Raw genomic sequence first — 19,497 nt, 5'->3', positions numbered from 1 at the left:
TTCTTAGTCTATCGTAAATGAAACCCCACATACAAGTGGCCTCTCAGTTACATACTGGATGGCTGGCATTTAAGGTCTACTCACATTAGGCGATCTGTACTGTCACTGCGCACATTTGTCCCCCAAGCCCAGTTTATTTGACCAGTGTGATTGCTGTGTACCATACTCGGGCCCACAGGGCATGGTTCAGTTGGACTTGGACACGCCCCCCCCCCCTCATTTGGAGTGAACAGCAACTGTATCTGAGCCCAGTGCAGTATGAGCACAGGCCAGCTGGGAGTCGGAACCATCAGGTACAGTGCAGGGTAACCAGGCCTGGTGTGAATACACCTTTAGTCCCTAATCTGGGCCCAGGACTACCTCATATACTGTGATGGTCAAGATGTAAAAATGTATCACAAAAAGATACTGTAAATCAACCACTTGACTTATTTTGAAATATTCACTGTTTTCAATACCAGAGGATAGGCTGTTTGGAGAGACTTTATTAATGCATAAACCAGAGAGCAACAGAATAAGCCATGTTCCCTTGGTGGAAAACCTCATTTCCTAAGTGAATCTGCACTTAAAACAAATTTGAACATCAACTGATCTCTTCCACTTACTTTCATATGTGTATAGATTATCAGTGGCAACAGAGGAACGCAAGTCATGGGTCTGAGCTTTTAGATAGCGCATTAGTGGGCCACTAACCAGCCTCTGGAGGGAGACATGATTGAAAGCCGCTGTCATTCTGAGGGCTCCCTCATGTCATGTGTCGCTGCACTTTGGAGGCTTCCTCTCCTACAAAAACATACTCCATGGGACATCTCAATCGATAGTCTGCCATCTCAGATGTACACACACTTCCTGTTTGTAAAGCAGCTGGAGATCTTACCTCGCCTAAGTCTGTAAATACATGTGTACATGTGGATGAATGAAGGACACAGAGTAGCCAGAAAATAGATAACTTTAACAATTTTATTTGTGAAAAACTACAAGCAAAATTCATAAATAGACATTTCTATTTGAAGCAGAGGAAAATGATCAGGTTAGCCTATAAGCGCAAAGTCGTGCACATGCCAGAAACATGTATTATTTTAACATTATAAGCTAGACAAGGAGCCGTGTTCTGCTGAAAATGCTGCGTACATTTCCACACCAGGAACATAATGTGACCATTTCACAAGGGGAAACAATGACACATCAGCTATAAGTTAAAAAAAAAAAAAGAAAGAAAAGAAAAACTAAAACTGGATTAAACAAAGAATGGATTATTGTACTGTCCCTACAATTTTTTTTCCATTTTTTTTTAAAACCGAGCAATAACTTTAAAAGCATTGTACAAGACATTGTTATAGGAAGAAATGAGTTTGTATAATACACTTAATTGGAAATTCACGGTTAAGGTTATACAGTCAGTAAAACAAGCATTCTATATTTGGGTCTCTGACAAACAAAGCTAAAAAATGTAACCATCTTTACACAGTAAATTAAGGTTACTGGTCGCACACAAGAACAGAACTGCTTGCGCGGAAAGGAAACAGGAAACAAAAGACTTTAGCTCCAATGCCATTATTCTTAGTGTTTGCTTCTGCACCTTTTTAAAATTCTATTTACAAGCAATAATTCATATACTCAGCAAATGGCCACTTGTCAATAATTTAACAATGAATCATTTCTGTTGGAGTACTCAGTCAAGTGAATGTGGTTGCAGATAAGGCAGAAAAAGATGGCTTTTTAGGCCCATTTCTAATAGATTGCATTACAAAGCAGGGATTTTATTCTTAGTAAAAATTGGACAACCCCCACCTCCCCACCCCACACCCCAACCCAGCAGTCCCACCTTTTATTTCTATTCACATTGCTTTTCCTCACTTTGAACACTGATTCCATATTTGTATGCAATAAAGTACATAATTACATATTAACCATAGCTTTAGAGCAGAAGAGTTATGAACGCATAAGCATCTCCTGGACTTGAAACATTGCTTACGACACACGTGATTATTGTCCTTAAGTGTGAAACCTGCAGGGCTCTTAGTCAACACAAGTCAAATCCTGCCCCTCAGATCCTAGTAGAGTTTTTTTTTTCTGGGATGTGTTAACCTCACCTAACCTGGTTTTAATTGCTCTGGGAGGCTCAGCTGATGAGCTGGGGGGCCTCTGTTGGGGCAGCTACATGTACTTTGGTGGTCCAGCAGAGAGAAGAAAGGATTTGCTAAGGCCAAAGTCTTCAACCCAGCAGACCCAGAGCTCCTCTCAGCTACACCACCCACACCCAGTCTGCTTCTCATCACCTGCACCATGAGGCAACATCCACTACTGAGAGTAGAGCCGGGAGTTTTCCCTCAACTCAGCTCACAGTACTGACACTTTCTCTGCCCTGATTTAGCTGTGCACAGAGACGAGTGGACAATAAGAACACCATTTACATGGATTATATTAGTCTTTATTTAAACTGTTATTCATCTCACACATTAGATAATTGCATTTCAAATTGTTATTCATCTGTCTATGTATCATGTCATTATGAAATTCCTTTGGTCCTTCAATAAATAAAACTAAGATATCATATACACATTTATTCTTTATACAATTTCATACAGTTAAAAGGAAATTATGTTGGTCTAGTATCAGCTAAGGTGAAAGTGAATTAAAACCCTTAAATAAGCCTTGCTGTTCTAAAAATTGAAAGAGCAATTGTGTTCTATTAACTACTGCAATATTTTTTTGCCTTCAATGACAGGAGTCTTAAATTAATTAATAAAAAATAAAAACAAGTCAATTGAATTGTCAATCATTGTTCGCACTTGTTTTCTGGGATATTGGGTTGAGAGAATGAAGATTCAGAATCGTCTTCAGGACCACAACAAAAGAGGAAATTAAATCAATTCACAACAGCTTGACACGACAGGTCTATTTTTACAGTTCAACGTGGTCTTACCAAGTGGAACTGCATGTAACCATCCTTCAGTCACAACAGAAAAAAGCTCTGGCTCAAGAGATGAGAGGACAGCTCTACCTTCAGCCAGAAAACTCAATATTTAGGTATGGAATGCAGAAAATATCAACAGCTTTTAGTGTTTTACACAACAGCCTACACTGTACAGTTAAGGACATAAGATACTGTATAAGAGATCTGCTATAGCATACTAAATCATAGACAATCTAGTTGAAAAAGTCAGGTGTCTGAACTTCAGGTGATCTTCTTCTGATGCACATTGACCTGTACAGAACAAGCAGATGGACCTAATGGGGGTCCAGACAGTGTTCAGAGTGAGACAGTGTTGTTGAGAAAAAGTGAATGAGAATTTGATTCATCAGCACTTTGTCACATTGAGTGAATGGGCAATCCCAGATCTGCAAAACCGCTTCACAGTGTATCTAGCACCAGTGTGTGTGTGTGTGTGTGTCTGTGTCTGTGTGTGTTTTGTGTGTGTATGTGGTGTGTCTGTCTGTGACTCGAGTCTTGTCCTATCATTTTCAAACTGTAATAAAAACACTGAAGGAACGATCGATAGGCAGAGCTACACAGCAAAGCTTCAACATAAAAAGGAGAATATCAAAGTATACAGGTGCAACAGGTAATAAATAAGGGTAATAATAGTTTAAAGTTATTAAAATGATGGTGGTTATTGTGCCCAGCGAAGAATTCTTCTTTACAAAAACAAAACAAAAAAAATGTTGACTTGGCCTCACATCCACGTACAAATATAAAACAATACATACAAGTGTCTGGATGCTACCGCAGGGGGGTTTAGGATGGAGGGGATGTGTTATTCTTTGTAGCCCAGCTCTCCTCGCCTGTGCCACAGGTGTAACCACGAGGGAAGTTCTCCAAGCAGGGCAGTTGTTTCCCCCGACAGGCGCACCGCACTGTTCCTCTCAGCCAGCCAGCTCCTCTTGGCATCCAGGGGCAGTTGTGGAATGGAGGCAGGGCAGCGATGAGAAAGGTGAAATCTCTCCCCCCTATAGGATCCATAGTGTCCAGAAACATGGGGGGGGAAGGGGGCATGGAGCAGGGTGAGGACGGGCGGGCTGGGAATGAGGGGGGGCGGGGGTTAAAGGGGCGAGACCTCAGAATGACTCGTCGTGCCCCACAGAAAGATCCCCTTTAGGTGTGGAGGCGCGCGATGAGCCCTTGTCCATGCTCTCTGAGCCGGAGCTCTGGTGCTGCTGTTCGGAACCCGCGCTGGACGTGATGGTGGACGAGGACGTGGAGGAGGAGCGGGTCTTCTCCTTAAAGTCTGTTATAATAACCGTCACGTTCCCTACGGTGATGGCCAACTGCTGGGCGGTGCTCCGGTCAATGTTCTTCAGTTTAGGTCTGGAGGGCATAGACAGAGTGAGAGAGAGAGAGAGAAAAAAAAACCAAACCTTAATAACCAGAACTGCCAACTACAATATGTGTGTCTCAGCAACAACAAGGGGGAGGCTGCCGGCACTGTGGGGGCGGTTACACTAAATTGCTCAATTCATCGGGTGACACATGAACAGTCAGAACAAGTGTACATAAAGTGAGAGTGGGTGTTTAGTGTAAAAGATCATTTGTGAATCATTTGAGGTTTCCCACTTGCCTAGTGCTGCATGACTTTCTCTAAACTGTGTAGTCATATATGTGAAACCACACAGCCACAGACGTACAGAGTAGGAGAGGGTGCTACACACCTGGAAATGTGAGAGTTCTTGTTGGTCTTGGTTGCTGATTTGCCTGACTGTATGCTGTGTTTGTCACTGGGTGGGCTCTGATGGTTGTCTGATTTGGGTCTGGAATAAAACAGATACACACCAGTGAGGATAATGCCACCACGGGAGACACACAGAGACACAAGTGAAGCCTCTATATTTACACTGACCTGGTCTTTTTGCTGCTGGGCTTCTTCGTGACAGCTGGGCTGATGTCCTTCTCTCTGTCGGGTTTGTCTTTGATTGGCTGTTCCTTGTCACTCTTGTCCTTCTCGGGGGTGTCTCCGTCTGGCCTCACTCTCTCGGGGCGCTCGCCCTCTGGGCGTCCCTCACCGTTGGCACGCTCTCCTTCTCCATCCGGGCGCTCCTTGTCTGTACGCTCGCTCCTCTCCCTCCTCTCCTTCTTGGGTGGGGGAGGCATGGGGTACTGCTGAGCCACCTGCTGGGCAACCAGCTGGGAGTTGATCCTGGGTTTCCTGTGGAGAGGATCCAAGGCACAAACATGGATTAGACTCATAGAGGAGCTGTGTGAGCTGACTCTGGCCACGCACCAACACAGTTACGCTATGGCTGACAAAGAGAGGTGACTGAACCTAGAGTCCAGCGAAGGAAAAAGGCTGCCTCTCCCGGCTGCTGCGGAGGTAGGTGTATGCAGCCGCTTCCTGGGGGAAGAAGCTCTGTTTTGAGGGTAATCTCATTAGCTCACGGCTGTGATAAAATGAATGCACAGGATCACAAGGTGGGACATTTGCAGCACGTCACTTATGTCCTCTAATCTGATTACTCTAGGGTTGGCCCCATTTGTCACAGACTGAGATTCAGTTGGACATGGTGTTCCTGCTCTACACACTGGGCGCCCCAGCAACCGCAGAACTACTCCGTCCCCTTCTGACTCATTTTCAAACACATACACACATATACACAAACCATAACCTCTTTGAGTTCAATCATTCTTATTCAGCAAAGACAATTAAAGCAAAGAAGATAAATGTCACAAGCAGTTTTTAAAGAATCCCATTGAGTTCCTAGAAACGGCACATCACAAACCATCCTCTTCTGAAAACATCTTTTCTGTGGAGTATCACGGAACTCAGACAAACATACATGCAGCAAGAGAAGCATCTTGCTCCATCAGGTGTGCAGATGAACACGGCCTGAAGGTGTAAGGCAAAATGGTAACCCATGGAAGTCTGGCTGCCTGACCTAACATGCACACACACATACACGTAATCGTACGTGTACACGTGTACACGTGTACACACACACACCACACACACACACACCACACACACACCACACACACCTGCAGTATAATGGACACCGGCTGGCAGCATCTGGGGGGTGAAGCACAGGACCTCAGGGGAGAGACGCCGATTCAGCCGAGACCAAACTGTAGCCAGCAACATGGATAATCGCAGGCCAGTGCTGGGCGAGCATGGTGAGGAGTAAACCACAAGTGCGCTCTCTCTCACACACACACACACACACACACACACACACACACACAAATACACACTTGAAAAGCGTAGCGTGCAAACAAACAGCCTGGCATGGCTCGATGGCTGCTCAGGAGGCCTTTCAACAGGAACACAACAAGTTATACTAGCTAGCTGTGTACACTCAACCCTTCCAAACCCAATTTTAGTCTTGGCAGGAGGAGTTTTTGTGATATCCCACCAGTGGAAAAAAGGGCCCTTGATCCTGAGGACTGCTTTATGAGACCTGTGGTCAAGTACGGAGTGTTGAAAGTTGTAGAAACTCTGTCAGTCTAAGCCGATAAACAAGTGTTACTGCTGGAAAATGAAGCTCTCCCAGTAAAAACACTGTTCGCTGTTTTCTCCCAGTGAAAACAAATGTTTTTGGCTTTGCCATTGGAATGGACGACTGTGAAAGGAGCCTAAGAGCGAATGCGTGTGGCAAAAACAGATGAAGCTCAATAGTGTGTGTCAGGCTGATGATGCCGATTTCAGTGGCTTGCTGTGGAGAGTGGTTTTCAGACAGCTGCTTAAGTGGTTAGCCTCAGTGTTTCAATTTGGCAACATCATATGGTCAGTCCAGTTACTCTTGTTTCTGCACATCCATTCTCTCAAGTCTTTCCAATTGACTCTCAACTCTCTCAGTCCCTTTGTCTTTTAGTAGCCTAGCACTTTTAAACTCTAACAGTTTATCACTATTTAGTCTGTTTTTCAGTCCAATTCTATAGCAACTTTTTCTCTCATCTGTTCCATCAAACTCATTTAGCATCATCCTGCTGCAGCCTATTACAGATAGAGAGAGGCAGTCCTTGAGGAGGGGGTGGGGGCGTGCGGCCGATCAGAAGGCAATCAATCGGGGCATAATAGAGCATCATGTCGTAATGCTTGCACTACACTCAAATCAATACACCAGTTGTGGCGAATGCTGATGAGCCCTGGGCTGCTGATCCAGTATCCATTAGCTGCTGTGGTTCCCTGAATCCTTGGGCTCTCTCTACCTGCTGCCCTTGTGTGAGGCACCCTACAGAGCATTCAGGAGGGTGAGAATTAAGAGGGTGATATGAGAGTGAAATTTTCCTCCCATCCCATCCTATCTTCATGATTGCCAACCCTAGCCCATTCCCATCAAATTGATCCCAATTTCACTTCAATCTAGAGTAATTACTTCCCCTATTGAGTGTGAGAGCTCCTTCTTACAGTGCTTGGATAAATCTAATCACGCTCTGCAATGCTTAGAAATGCGAAAGTGATTAATTTGATTATTAATCTTGAAGTGATGATATTGAGTTTACAGTTCTAGACCAGTCACCAGTACTGACACAACACCAATTTGTCACAGCTGGCTGTATATTACTGATTTTCTAAATTTATACTGAGCAAATAACACATGTCATAACCCCATGCTGAATTAGCTGTGACATTTAAAACAAATGTCAGATGATAATAATATAAACTCCTCCAGACTCCTGTACACTGTACAAAGTCCTGTAGTCTTGGTTTTCCCTGCCCTGGCTCTATTCTGACGACATTCTGATACAGCCCAGTCTGTGGGTTATAGTAGGTCCCTGGAGTACAACGGGGTTCCTAATCTAATGTCAACATCTGGTGGGAAACTGTCAACATTCCACTGAGACAATGTGACAAAGAATTCAAGTTTTGGGTAGGCAGCACACGCTACATGAGAAAACAGCAATGATCAAAGCTACAATGATGACACGCACTCACCCACATACACCCATTATGAAAAAAATATTTTTCTCTCTCACCCACAGCCATGAGTAAACAGATTGTGAACACAGACGGCGTTCAACAAGAACAGATATCATTTTGTTTAGCAGTGAGAGCTGTTTTCCAAAGGAGGTGGTGGATAAGAGATTGACTGATTGATAGGATCCACGCCTTCTCTGCCTGTTGCAGAGCTGAGGCTCTGGTCAGAATCTGAGATTTGTGTTAGCAGCAGTGGCGGCAGCAGAAGCAGCTGCGGTAGTTAACCGGTCAGTGCCAGCTGTAAGTCTGCCATGAGATACTGCTGGCATGACAGAGCCACAGCTCTCTTTGCCCCATTATTTATTTACTGACCACACATCATGGCTTTGCACAGCACGGCTTTGTGGCTCATTAACATGGCTGGAGATTCTGCATGACACCATGTATGTGAGCCGCTTGCATTTATTAAGTAGTGGTGGTCCCAGACAACTGGAAAAAGTCTCCCTGTGCCTAACAATATACTTCATATTTAAAATAAATGACAGTTCATATTTAAATAATATGTCCATGTTGCTGGGAATAGAGTGTACTAATTACTACAGCATTGCCAAAAATGACTCTACACCCACCATATAATTTTGCAAACATCCAAATCAAACAGTATATAACACAAGAGGTACTGGAAATGGTACTGGGAGTAGGACCAGGAGTGAACCCCAGGGTCCAATTGCAGAAACTGCTCCAACCTCCCACTACTGCCAATATATTCCTGGGGAATCAATGTGAGTGAGTGAGTGTGAATGAGTATGAGTATGAGTGTGAGTGTGTGAGTGTGTGTGTGTGTGTGTGTGTGTGTGGTGTGTGTGTGTCAAGTGTATAAAAAGCATGCTGTCTAATCATCCCACTGTGAGGGCTTACAGCATATTACCTCCCCTGCGCACAACAATAGGCCGTGATTGACAGCTCCTCCTATGCTTGCCCCTGAATTCCACCTTCCAGGGAAAGGAGGAGTGGGGAGACTCCCGCCACGGGATGCCCTGAAATAACTATCATCATGCTTAAAAGCTCCTAATTCAGTCAGACTGACACCCATAGTTAGACTGCTCCACTCAGCCTGAACTGTCCCAGAAACAGACACACCTCTACTCAGCTGGTGCTCTCGCTGGCCAGGAGTAGCTGAGACTGCTAGCCAAGAGCAAAAGCTGAAGCTGCTGTTTCACAGGGAACTCTTTCTACAGAAACCAAAAACAATGAGCCCGTGCACTTCATGGAGAGACAGGGTAATGAAGAGAGTGAGTGAGAGATGGAGAGTGTGATAGAGAGAGGGAGAGGCGCAGGAAAGCCCTCATTAACACAGCTCTTTTATTTGAAGTGCTGTGTGGAGGACAAGCAATTATTTCCTGCCAGACTGAGTGAATGCAGTGGCAGACAGCTGAGCGAAGAGGAGAGAGAGAATGAGACAGACGACAGTCTTCCTTTACCATGGACAGCCCATCGAAGAGCTCAGACTGTTTAACATCACCCACTCTCTCATTCAGACTCTGTAAATAACTGCATCTACGCAGCACAAATGTGGGCTCCTTGTCTTTGGTGACGTACAATGTTTTAGAGAAACGTGAATCCTCTATTCACAGTGCATTCACCAGTGGCCTGGTTTTCTCCCCACACAGGACTGGGAGACCATCATAGCCTTAGCCTTGAGCACATCTCTCACATCCAACATATGAGAATGCAATTGGGTTTTAATTTGATCACAGCACCTGTGATGTGTTGGCAACCATGTAACATGTAACGATCTGTGTGCTCTCTGTGTCCACACTTGTTGTGTGCCTTGATTGTTATGCAGAAACATGTGATATCTGCCCCTCCCCCCAACCAATATGGGGGTGATGAAGCAGAGCCCAGAGCTGCCTGCCTGTGCCGCTTCAAATCTGTGTATGTATATGTATGCTATTGTTGTATTGTTGAATGTTGGACAATCTTTCCAGAGTGACTTGAGGTATGTCTGGGAAAAGCACTTCACAGTCCCTGCCTGACCCAATTCATGGGACAACTGACAACTGCCAAAATGTTCCCAAAACAGTGCAACAGTACAAAAAATTGGTACTGTCACACATTAGACAACGGCACAATTATCAATATGGACTGTTATTCAGTAAAACATTTTAAGAGTAGAATTTCATGTTTAAGAGCTAAAACAATGAGCTATGTTTATAATTGATTTTTTTTTAGTCCACGTTTAAACAAAAATACCAAATTTCACTGTTACCAGTTCACAAATAAAAATATTAGCTGAATTTAATGTTCTCTTATATTAAACTAATGACTGGGGTGTTTTCACTGTTGACTGAACAAAAGCTATTTAAATGAGTCAGCCTGGCCTTGGCATTATCAGTGAATCTGTTGATTATTATTTTCTCGGTTAATTGACTGATCTTTCAGTCAGAAAATTTTACAGATGAACCTCCATCAGTGCACATTAACACACCTGTTTATCTATTTACTGGGATATTAAACAGAAAACTGACAAATACAAATACATAGACTACAGGACTTACTTACTACTAAAACTGATGCAGTCTAATTCAACAGAGTAGAGAAGAAATCCCTCCTACAATAAGGTCATAATGATTCATTTTTGTTGAAACTGTGCTAAAGAAGTGTTGATTCAACTGCATGATCATTCTGGAGGATGCAGTCTGTGATACTGTTAAACTGCATTGCTGTATGTTGACAGGTGGTCCTATTATCAAATCAATGAGGGTAGGCTAAACAACAGACACACCTCTTTGTGTAATGCTGTACAGTTCAGCAGAAACACAGACTGAAGCCTTCAATACAATCATACAGTAACCTTCTTGAAGGGAGGATTTATTGTGGGACTGTTGTATTAGTTATGTGCTCCAAATAAACTCACAAGTCAGTGTATGTTCCCTGTGAGCAAATTCTTGATCAGTCTGGGTCTGAAGTGACTGGAGTAGTGTTGTCACCTCTAGCCATCCATGGGTAATCTGTGTGAGAGAGTGTGCTGGGGAGGTTGAATGAGGATAACACCTGAAGAGCAGCCTGGGGCTATAGTGCTTCTCAATTCATTCCCACTGCCCACCAGAGGCATTAAGCATTCATCCTTTCATCCGTCCCTTCCAGTCAGGATTTTGAGGGCTTAATGTTACTGCCACTTCTACCCCCCCACCCCACCCCACCATACCCTCCTTATGGGGCGTCTGTAGATCGCTTACAATGTTTCCATCAAATGTCCTTAGGTGTTCTGCCTGTATGCACAGTAGGCTTCCAGAAAGCATCTACACACCACACCTTTTACTCGCACAGCAACAGCGTACAACATTCAGGCATGGCATTTAGTTCCCGTGGTACCGAGTACTGACAATACTGGATAGAGCAAAGGAATTCAAGGAAATCTCTAAAAGATATCTCAACTTTTCTGCAACAGCTGTAGACCTTATGCAGTATACTGGCTGCCAGGAGTGTGTTTTTCTGCTTCTCTTGACAAGCTAAGGGAGTCTTGCTGTCTGAGGTTCAGTGCATCTGAGTGAGACAAACATGAACAAGAGGAAAAGGAGGTCTAAGACAGAGGAATTAAAAAAGGAAAACGTCTAGGTTTGTTTCTGCTTATGGGTAAAAGACACTCCATCCTGACAGTGACAAGTCCTTCCTTTCCGTGACTGACCTTTGAGGCTGTGAACTGGCATCAGACTGACAGCAAGTCACTACAAAGGCACTAAGCGCGTATGAGCTACTTCCATCAGCAGCACTGTGTCACACTGCTCAGTATCACTCATTTGTTTTCCTCCTCTCCATTGCCTCTCCATCATTGTCTCTGTCTTCTTCCCTACTCTCTCTTCACTTTTTCCATGCGCATTAGTCCCCCTCCTCCCCACCACCCTCCCTAAATCCAGCTATCTTTAAGTAGGTCTCCGCTACACTGCTCCTCTCACTCTCTCCTGCTGCCTGTCTCTGGCCTGTGTGATTACCTGTCAAGCAGACCCAGTCATCCTATCTTGCTGCTGTCCACTCATCTTTTCGCCTGCGTGCTTTAGTATAAACACAGCCTGGTTTGAATTTGCTCAACAAATCATCAAGGACCACTGCCAAAAGGGGATAATGCACCTTCACAGCAGGATCTCATGTTCTACATAAGGGAAACAATGTCAAGCGATCAAACAAAAACAAGAAGGGAAACCTGACACCAAGAGGTCAAATGCAAAGCCTCTGCTGATTCAAATCTACCGAAGTGATTTGAGTCTTCCGGACTATGGCCTCTTAATAATGTTCAGTCTAACCGAAACTAACTTGCTTTGAAACTAGAATGCAGATTAATAAGATCAAAACACTTTAAATTACTGGAAAAATGGCCAATTCAGGTTTTTCTCTCAACCTCATATAAGGCAAATGACATGTCAAATGGTGCTGTGCTTTTCCCATGCATGGATGGTGGTGCTGGTAGAAACAGAAGAGACTGTCCGGTCTCCCCCTCCCCGGGTAATGATGCGCTTCGCTCTGCTTTAGCCCCTGGAGACTCTTGGCTGAGTGAGCACATCCCCCTTGCAGCCATCCACACCCCCCTTCCTTCAAAACACACACACGTCCAGACGCTACACTCCTCTCTGTCTCTTCATCACTCTGTTCCTCCCCTTGTCCTTTTTTGCCCTCTTCTTCTCCTTACTCCTCAGATAGCTCTGACTCCATACTTAACAACTCCCTCGCTCCCTTCCTCCTTGTCCTCATATGCCTTCTTTGAGTAGTTTCCCGAGACGCCATGCTCCCTCACTGTCACACTCATTTGCTTGCCTCATCTTTTTCCTGAATGGGAGGAGCCCCGATTCAACAGCTCTCTCAACATTTCTCTGTTTTGTCAGATTGCCAAATTGGCTATTGTATTTAATCACTCACACTCTGCCAAATCCCATGAAGTAATTAAGAACTTTTAAATCCGGCAATTAACGTAAAGATTAGGGCTACCCGCTCGTGCTTAGGGTTTTAGTGCAGATGCTGATAATGCTGGATAAGCAAAAGCAGTTTCCTCTGAGCGGGGGCTGCTGTGGGGGCAGGGGGTGGGTGAGGAAGTGCAGATATAAATTGAGCGCCAGCATGTCCCTCTTATGTAATTCCATTATCCTAGACAATTTGCCTTAATGTGACAGTGGGAGAATCCACAGATTATAATGACTCTATTCCATCATTGTAAAAGACAGAAAGGCACACACACTGATACACACACACACAAACACACACTGCAATCATTTTCCAATAATTGTGCAGCCACAACACAGAAAGCAAGAGATGCACTTTTACTTTCTTTGGCCCAACAGAAAACCCATGGCTTTAAGGTTGAGTATCATTCTGCTTATCAATCCTACTTCTAACATGCATAATCTGTGGATTTATGGGTTTCCCATATGGTGTTACTGTAAAGCCACAGACTAAATGCAGACTAAAAGTCCTAGACAAATTATAATAACTGCCAGTGGTTGACTAACATGGGTTTTCCACAGTTTCAAAAAAGACACAACATCAGTAATCACAGGCTATAGGTAGGACTTTTAGCTAGGTACAGTGTAAGCTGGCTATCATGAACCTACAGAGACAGTCTGGTGACACAGACACAGAACACAAATTATGTGCAAAATATGCTGTGCTGTTTTTATTTGATTCAGCTCAAATCATCAGGTTTTTAAGAATTTTTATGATGCCTTTGCATCATATTACACACTGCTAAACCAGACTTCTTTGATAGGTTAGGTTTATTTTACTGAGTAAACCGGACTCCACCCACTGAGATCACTGACAAAAATCGTCCAGTTTCTTTCCATCTATATTCACTGTGTGTTACATATAACACTATAACAGCGTATGAACAAGTGTCAATTTGGCTTTCATTTTCTGTTCAAACAATCTTTTAATATTTATGGAAAACTACTATTTTCAGAACCTACTTGCCTTTATTTGCCTTATGTGTGACACCTGTATGAATAACCCCTGTATCTCATAGTGTGCTATATACAGTAGTATATCAATTGTAATGGTTTTGGTTGTGTATGCTTGCAGCAGTCTGAGATTCAAAGACCATTTAAGTTCATTTAATCAAGTCACAGCACTGCATTTTGCTAACAAGTGAGAGATACCCATTTGCTCTGTTTCATATAAAGCACAGATGGGAGCTACTTGAAATGGTTGACAACAGAGCAACAGTGCAAAGATAACAGCACGGCAGTCAAAGACTGAGGTACCTCAAGACTTCCTGTGATCCCCACCATCAATCAGCTTTAGAGGGCTCCTAATGGTTTCTCCCTGGGCCCCAGGGCTGCCAGAGGTGCATACCAAACACCACCACAAAGCAAACTGATGTACAGCAACACGGTGTCACGTTCACACAGTGATCAGGTTCAGATGCCAGAAACATTTAAATATGATAGCATGCACCTCACAGGGGATGCTAATGCAAATCCTTCTCCAATTACCAAAGACGCAGGCACTGAATGCAGAGGCTGAACACTTGGGCCACTTGGACTTGTAGATTAGCAGCAAGGTCAGGTGCAAAAAGCAGAATGCTTTCTTGTTTAAGAGTCAGAGTAGCAGAGGCTAGATTTAGCCTACTTGGGTATCATGTTACATCACTGAGCTGGACTGGGTCAACAGGTTCATTAGGCTGTGCTCGGCTGGGGAGAACGGGGCCTCTCCCCGCATGCTGATGCCACAGCTCTCGTTAACACACATTCTTGCCTCCATTAGCACAAATCGGAGCGGCATGACCCACTGTTACCTAGCTTACCTACTGCTGGCAGGGGACAAAGTGTGATTCAAGATTCGCAGAGAGTGAGCCACTACCTGTCAATCACCACAGACCATTCTAACTCTGTATTCTTCATCAACACCTGTGAAAACAGCTGGTGTCTCAATGACCCAGTACAGATGGTATGGATCAAGCTTAAGGGGATGGAAATATTTATCTGATCTTAAATTTCATGTAGAACAGGTAAGTAGACCCAGGATGATTCAAAGTGCAGGTAGAAACCACATCACTGCACTAGTGTCTGCTGACTGCAACCTGTTGTACCAACAGCTTTTCTGGAATAAATGGAGGTGTGATTGACTGTGACCCTGCCCAAAACTTAATCTGCATCCATCCTCTCCTTTCTACAGTCAGCTACAGCCATTACCAGCTGACCTTTGTCCCAGGACACAGGAAACAGCTACATTTGGCAACTGTGGGAGGAGTGTGTGGAAAAACTAGCTTCTACACATTTATGCCATGCAAAACAAGCAATACCAAACATGTCTTAATAAATCCATGTCACACTGACTGGACATAGCAACACATAAGCTGACCTATCCTGTAAAAAACACAAAATCATGACTTCAACACTGAGAAAAGAAGCGTCTTGAGTCCAACAAGCAGCAGTGTGGAACACTAATTAGTGAACACACGCGTCCTCATGCCTAAAAGCAAATTCAAAGCAAAGCCTCAGATAAAAGCAGCAAGACAAACATCCACACATAGCCTTAAGTGTGAACCATTTAGCTAAGAGCATGTTGCTTTGTCCCATGCTTTGCTGGAACACATCACACAGTGAAGAAAAGACAGCTAATTAGTACTCATTAGAATAAGAGGCAGCCCCACAACTATACAATTGCATTAATCAAAGGTTAACTATTCAGATCAAACAGCAATGTGAGACAAACACTCCGGTGATGTCATGTGCTCCCATTTACCAAATAGAGGCAACTGGGCTGTTGCCAAAGCACAGTGGCAGGATGGCTACGACATGCTTGTCTCCGCTTCCTGCTTTCGCGCAGCGTGCTCAGTCTGCATCATCAGCTGTGGTCTTAAGCTACTCGCTGCTGGGAAAAGCTCATAGGGGGAGGGAAGCCAGACAATTAAGACCGAACTCAATCTTTAGGATTCTCAGTAAAAACCAGCGTCAAATGTGTTCTCCCCGTTTGCAGCATGATGGGTGTCAGCCGAGCCACTCATTGTAAAACCACAGCTGGAAAGGTTAGAGTGCAGGGGACTTGAACTAAGCCACAAATGACTCATCTATCTCTCCACCTCATCATGCAACCAATGACATGAGCAAACAAACTCACCGTAGCACACACAACTTATCATCAAAAACATTCCCCAGAACAGAAGAAAGAGGCGTCACTATACACAAAACCGAAAGGGAATCCCGTCATGTTATACAGTGATTTCATCTCTGTTTCCCATAAGGTGCTGTGTTCAGCTGACATCACAAAATTTATTCTAAGTTGAGCTCAGGGGAAATGTCTGGGACATACAAGCCTATTACTATAAATGATGATATGATTAATCTGAAGATTTTTTCTGAGAGCAAACAAAAGCAAATTCACTTGTAAACAGCCTTGAGAACAAATTAAGTTTGTGTCTTAGAAAATGATTAATCCTGGTGAATTAAATGGAATGTCTTTTTTAAAAATGGATTCTGGAACACTGGCAAACTAGTGAACCTCCTTAACACGCTAGCTTGGGCATGAAATGACATTGACCTATACTACAAGGCAGGGGGGGGGGGGTGATGGCCAGAAATATATTAAAAAAAAACCACACACATCTGATGTTTCTAATCCCTTTTACAACCTCTTTTCTTAACCTCAAAAATACAATAATTCCCTTACTGTATATCAGCTTCTATCAGCTTCATGGTCAATGAATCTCACTTGTCAGACCAGTGAAAGAACCTCTGCAATCCTACAGGTAGGTGAGAAGCGCATACATGCATTCACCTTGTTTCACTCCGTGGAAAAAAAGCATTCCTTTCGCTGTTGCTCTGTTGATGCACTGTAAGCTGTACAGCCATCATGAAGTATGGTCCCTCTTCCCCACCCCATCCCCCCCTTCTGGCTAGTGAAGCAGCCTGCCTACCTAGACGAATGCATAAAAGCAATGCAATGTTAGTCGCATAAAATGAGAAACTACGGATAATCCAGACAACGGCAGAAGATGTTTGCGAGACTGTCCATCAACAAGTCCCCCGTTCGCTCTCAGACAAATAGGCTGTCGATCAAAGTTGTCATTCCCATAAATTGCGATGCAATGCTGCTGCAGCCAGCCAAGCAGGGGAAAAACGAGACACTCAGACGAGAGGGAGAGAGAGAGAGGAGAGAGAGGGAGCGCAACGTTACCTTGTGGATGTGCCCTTCCTCACATCGCAGATGCTGCATTTGAAAGCCTCGGCGGTGTTCCTGAAGGTGCAGACGCTACAGTCCCAGTAGCCGTCGTCAGCGGTCTGTTTGGCTTGTCTTTTTGGCCTTAAGAACGAGACAAATGTTAAGGTCAAGTTAGTTTAAGAAATACCACCAACAAATTTCGTGAATTAACAAGAAAGGGGGTTGTGACAAACATAACCTGTTGTGAAATATACAAGGTACTAAGAACGGCACAAAGCATGGTGGTGTTGTCATTAATATTGGGTTCGAGTCCCGGCAAGTAGAGCTCCTTGGTTAATAAATCCCCTCAGTGGCGGAGCGGACGACTATCCACACCGTCCGATTGTATCGCCAGCTAGGCTAGCAGGCAGGCAAGCATTGCTAAAAATTTCGGCATCGAAGCTTAGCATGTCGGCTAACAAAACCAATATCAAACAATGTCAATTTCGACATTGACCCTCCAAAAGGCTTCATCGAGACGGAAGAGCGTTTCAGGGAATGCCAGGCGTATCCTCTGAAAAATTTCCCTTTGTCTGTTAAGTGACTGGGTTGTAGGGAGCGAGAAGCCGCCATAGTGACTGCACTATTCTAGCTAGCTGTGGCATACCAACTGAAAAAGGGAGAAACGATCCCTGAGAGAGAGAAACGCATCCGAATGTCGAGCCCAAAACGCACAAAACAAGTGTAAACCGACAATGGGTGGTCGCATTACCTGGTAGGGCTCTTTTTGTCGCCCATGGTGAAGAATAGTCCTCGGAAATAAGAAGAAAAAGGGGCCTCCTTTAATTGTCAGTGAGTGTAGTAGGATCCAGATAGAGCCGCTGCTGAAGCTGTTGGCAGACAGGCTCCACTCAGCGCTGGCTCGAGGCACCGCACAGCGACTGACTGCACTACACCACGTGACCGCCACTGGGCCAATCAGAGCGCGAGTCGGTTTAAAAGTCTGGATGGATATTTAGTGGCTATTTTAATAACTACTAGAGATTTTTGATAGACCTCACCTCAACCCATTCGCATACATAAAGATTATAAGGCTGAAATATTCGTAGATTTTGTAACAAGAAAGTTACACCAATAAGCTTTTTGTACAGGTGGAGTTATAAATCTATTCTTGATTCTGGTCTATGGAAAAACCACAAGTGCAGTACTCCGGCTCATTTATGACTAATACTACTATTTTTGTAATAATTATGGAGGTAATCATGATGGACCAGCTGTTCATGACTACAAAAATCATGGGTGACATTTGTGCCCCAGCATCACAAGGGTGCATCATATTTTACTTGTTGATCCCCTCCCAGCATGCAATGGATGAAAGAGAGGGAAACTCTCTGGCAAATGTGTTTGTCTAGCCATGCTTAAACAAACACATTCACACTCATTGTTGTGTTTTTGGACTGTGGGAGGATACCAGAGTACCCGGAGGAAACCCTGTGAATGTGCAAACTCAACACAAAACACCAAGGCTGTGATCTAAACACATAATACTTTAATTGTTAAGGAATATTGCAGATCATTTGGGCAAAGCCTCCCACACCTTAACTCCATAAAAGAAAGGTTTTCATGTACTGTACTTACACAGACAGTTTTTAATTTGTTCTGCATAAAGTTGAATATAATTTTCTTGCATGGAGGATTAGGCATAACTGTACAGATGATCAGCTGTCTTTCAGTGTGAATAGTCATGTTCAGCATTACCCATTAAATCCACCATTTCTTGAGAGCTCCCTGGAACATCAGGTTGAATGGGAAAGATACAGTCTTGGTGGACACATTGTCCCGCTCTGTTTACCGAAATAAACATGTCCACAGTGTCCTGATTGATTCAAGACTATAATAAGACACACAAAAAAACTTTCATTCACCCAGCATTTGCAAGAGAAACTTTTAATCGCCCCTTTACCCTCCTGACTCTGACAGGCTGTGTCATGGAATGTGTTGGAGCAAAAACTGCACCTCTTGCGCGCCTCCGCTCTGCCCAGGACAAGGCTCTCTGTGGGGGAGACCAAGCGTGAATCATGTAGGCTCATTAGCTGCTCTCCACGGCTCCAGGTCCTATTGTGAATCCCTCGCTTTTTCTGTTCAGAGTGAATATCCGTGCCTCCACACAAGTCTGCCCTCCGCCCAGTGATTACCTCTGCTCAGCTCATAGCATGCTGCTCTAATTGAGCTTCATCACGGTGGCCTACTGATAACTACAATTCAGTCAAAACAACATTAAGTCCTGCCTCGCTGGCTCTGCAATGAGTTCCTGGGGGAAAAAAAAAGCGTGCTTTTCTGTTTTAAGTTGCAAGTTATAGCGTGGAGTTAATTCATATTCATAGGTGGGATAAGTCCTTGCAGTTACATATGTTTTTAAAATTTTTTTTTTTTAAAGACCACAATAACTGTGCTGACTAGTTAATTTATTGATACAGTGGGGATGAGGAACATATTAAAGGAGGCATTTACTGAGAACAAC

The 19,497-nt window shown here is 43.9% G+C and overlaps 1 protein-coding gene across 1 annotated transcript; it reads right to left on the bottom strand.

Annotated features, from left to right (window-relative positions):
• Positions 1-2,415: 2,415 nt before the first annotated feature.
• On the bottom strand, positions 2,416-17,900 carry rybpb (RING1 and YY1 binding protein b). The gene is made up of 5 exons (XM_018698998.2): positions 17,749-17,900; positions 17,013-17,138; positions 4,839-5,144; positions 4,651-4,749; positions 2,416-4,309 (listed from the first exon to the last, which is right to left on the bottom strand). The coding sequence occupies exons 1-5, from the start codon at positions 17,772-17,774 to the stop codon at positions 4,060-4,062; spliced, it is 807 nt and encodes a 268-aa protein (XP_018554514.1). The 5' UTR covers positions 17,775-17,900; the 3' UTR covers positions 2,416-4,059.
• Between the last annotated feature and the right edge of the window lie 1,597 nt (positions 17,901-19,497).

The sequence above is a fragment of the Lates calcarifer genome, linkage group LG12, assembly GCF_001640805.2.
Source record: "Lates calcarifer isolate ASB-BC8 linkage group LG12, TLL_Latcal_v3, whole genome shotgun sequence".
In the NCBI taxonomy this organism is placed as follows: domain Eukaryota; kingdom Metazoa; phylum Chordata; class Actinopteri; family Centropomidae; genus Lates; species Lates calcarifer.
This window is presented reverse-complemented; position numbering and strand designations above follow the sequence as displayed.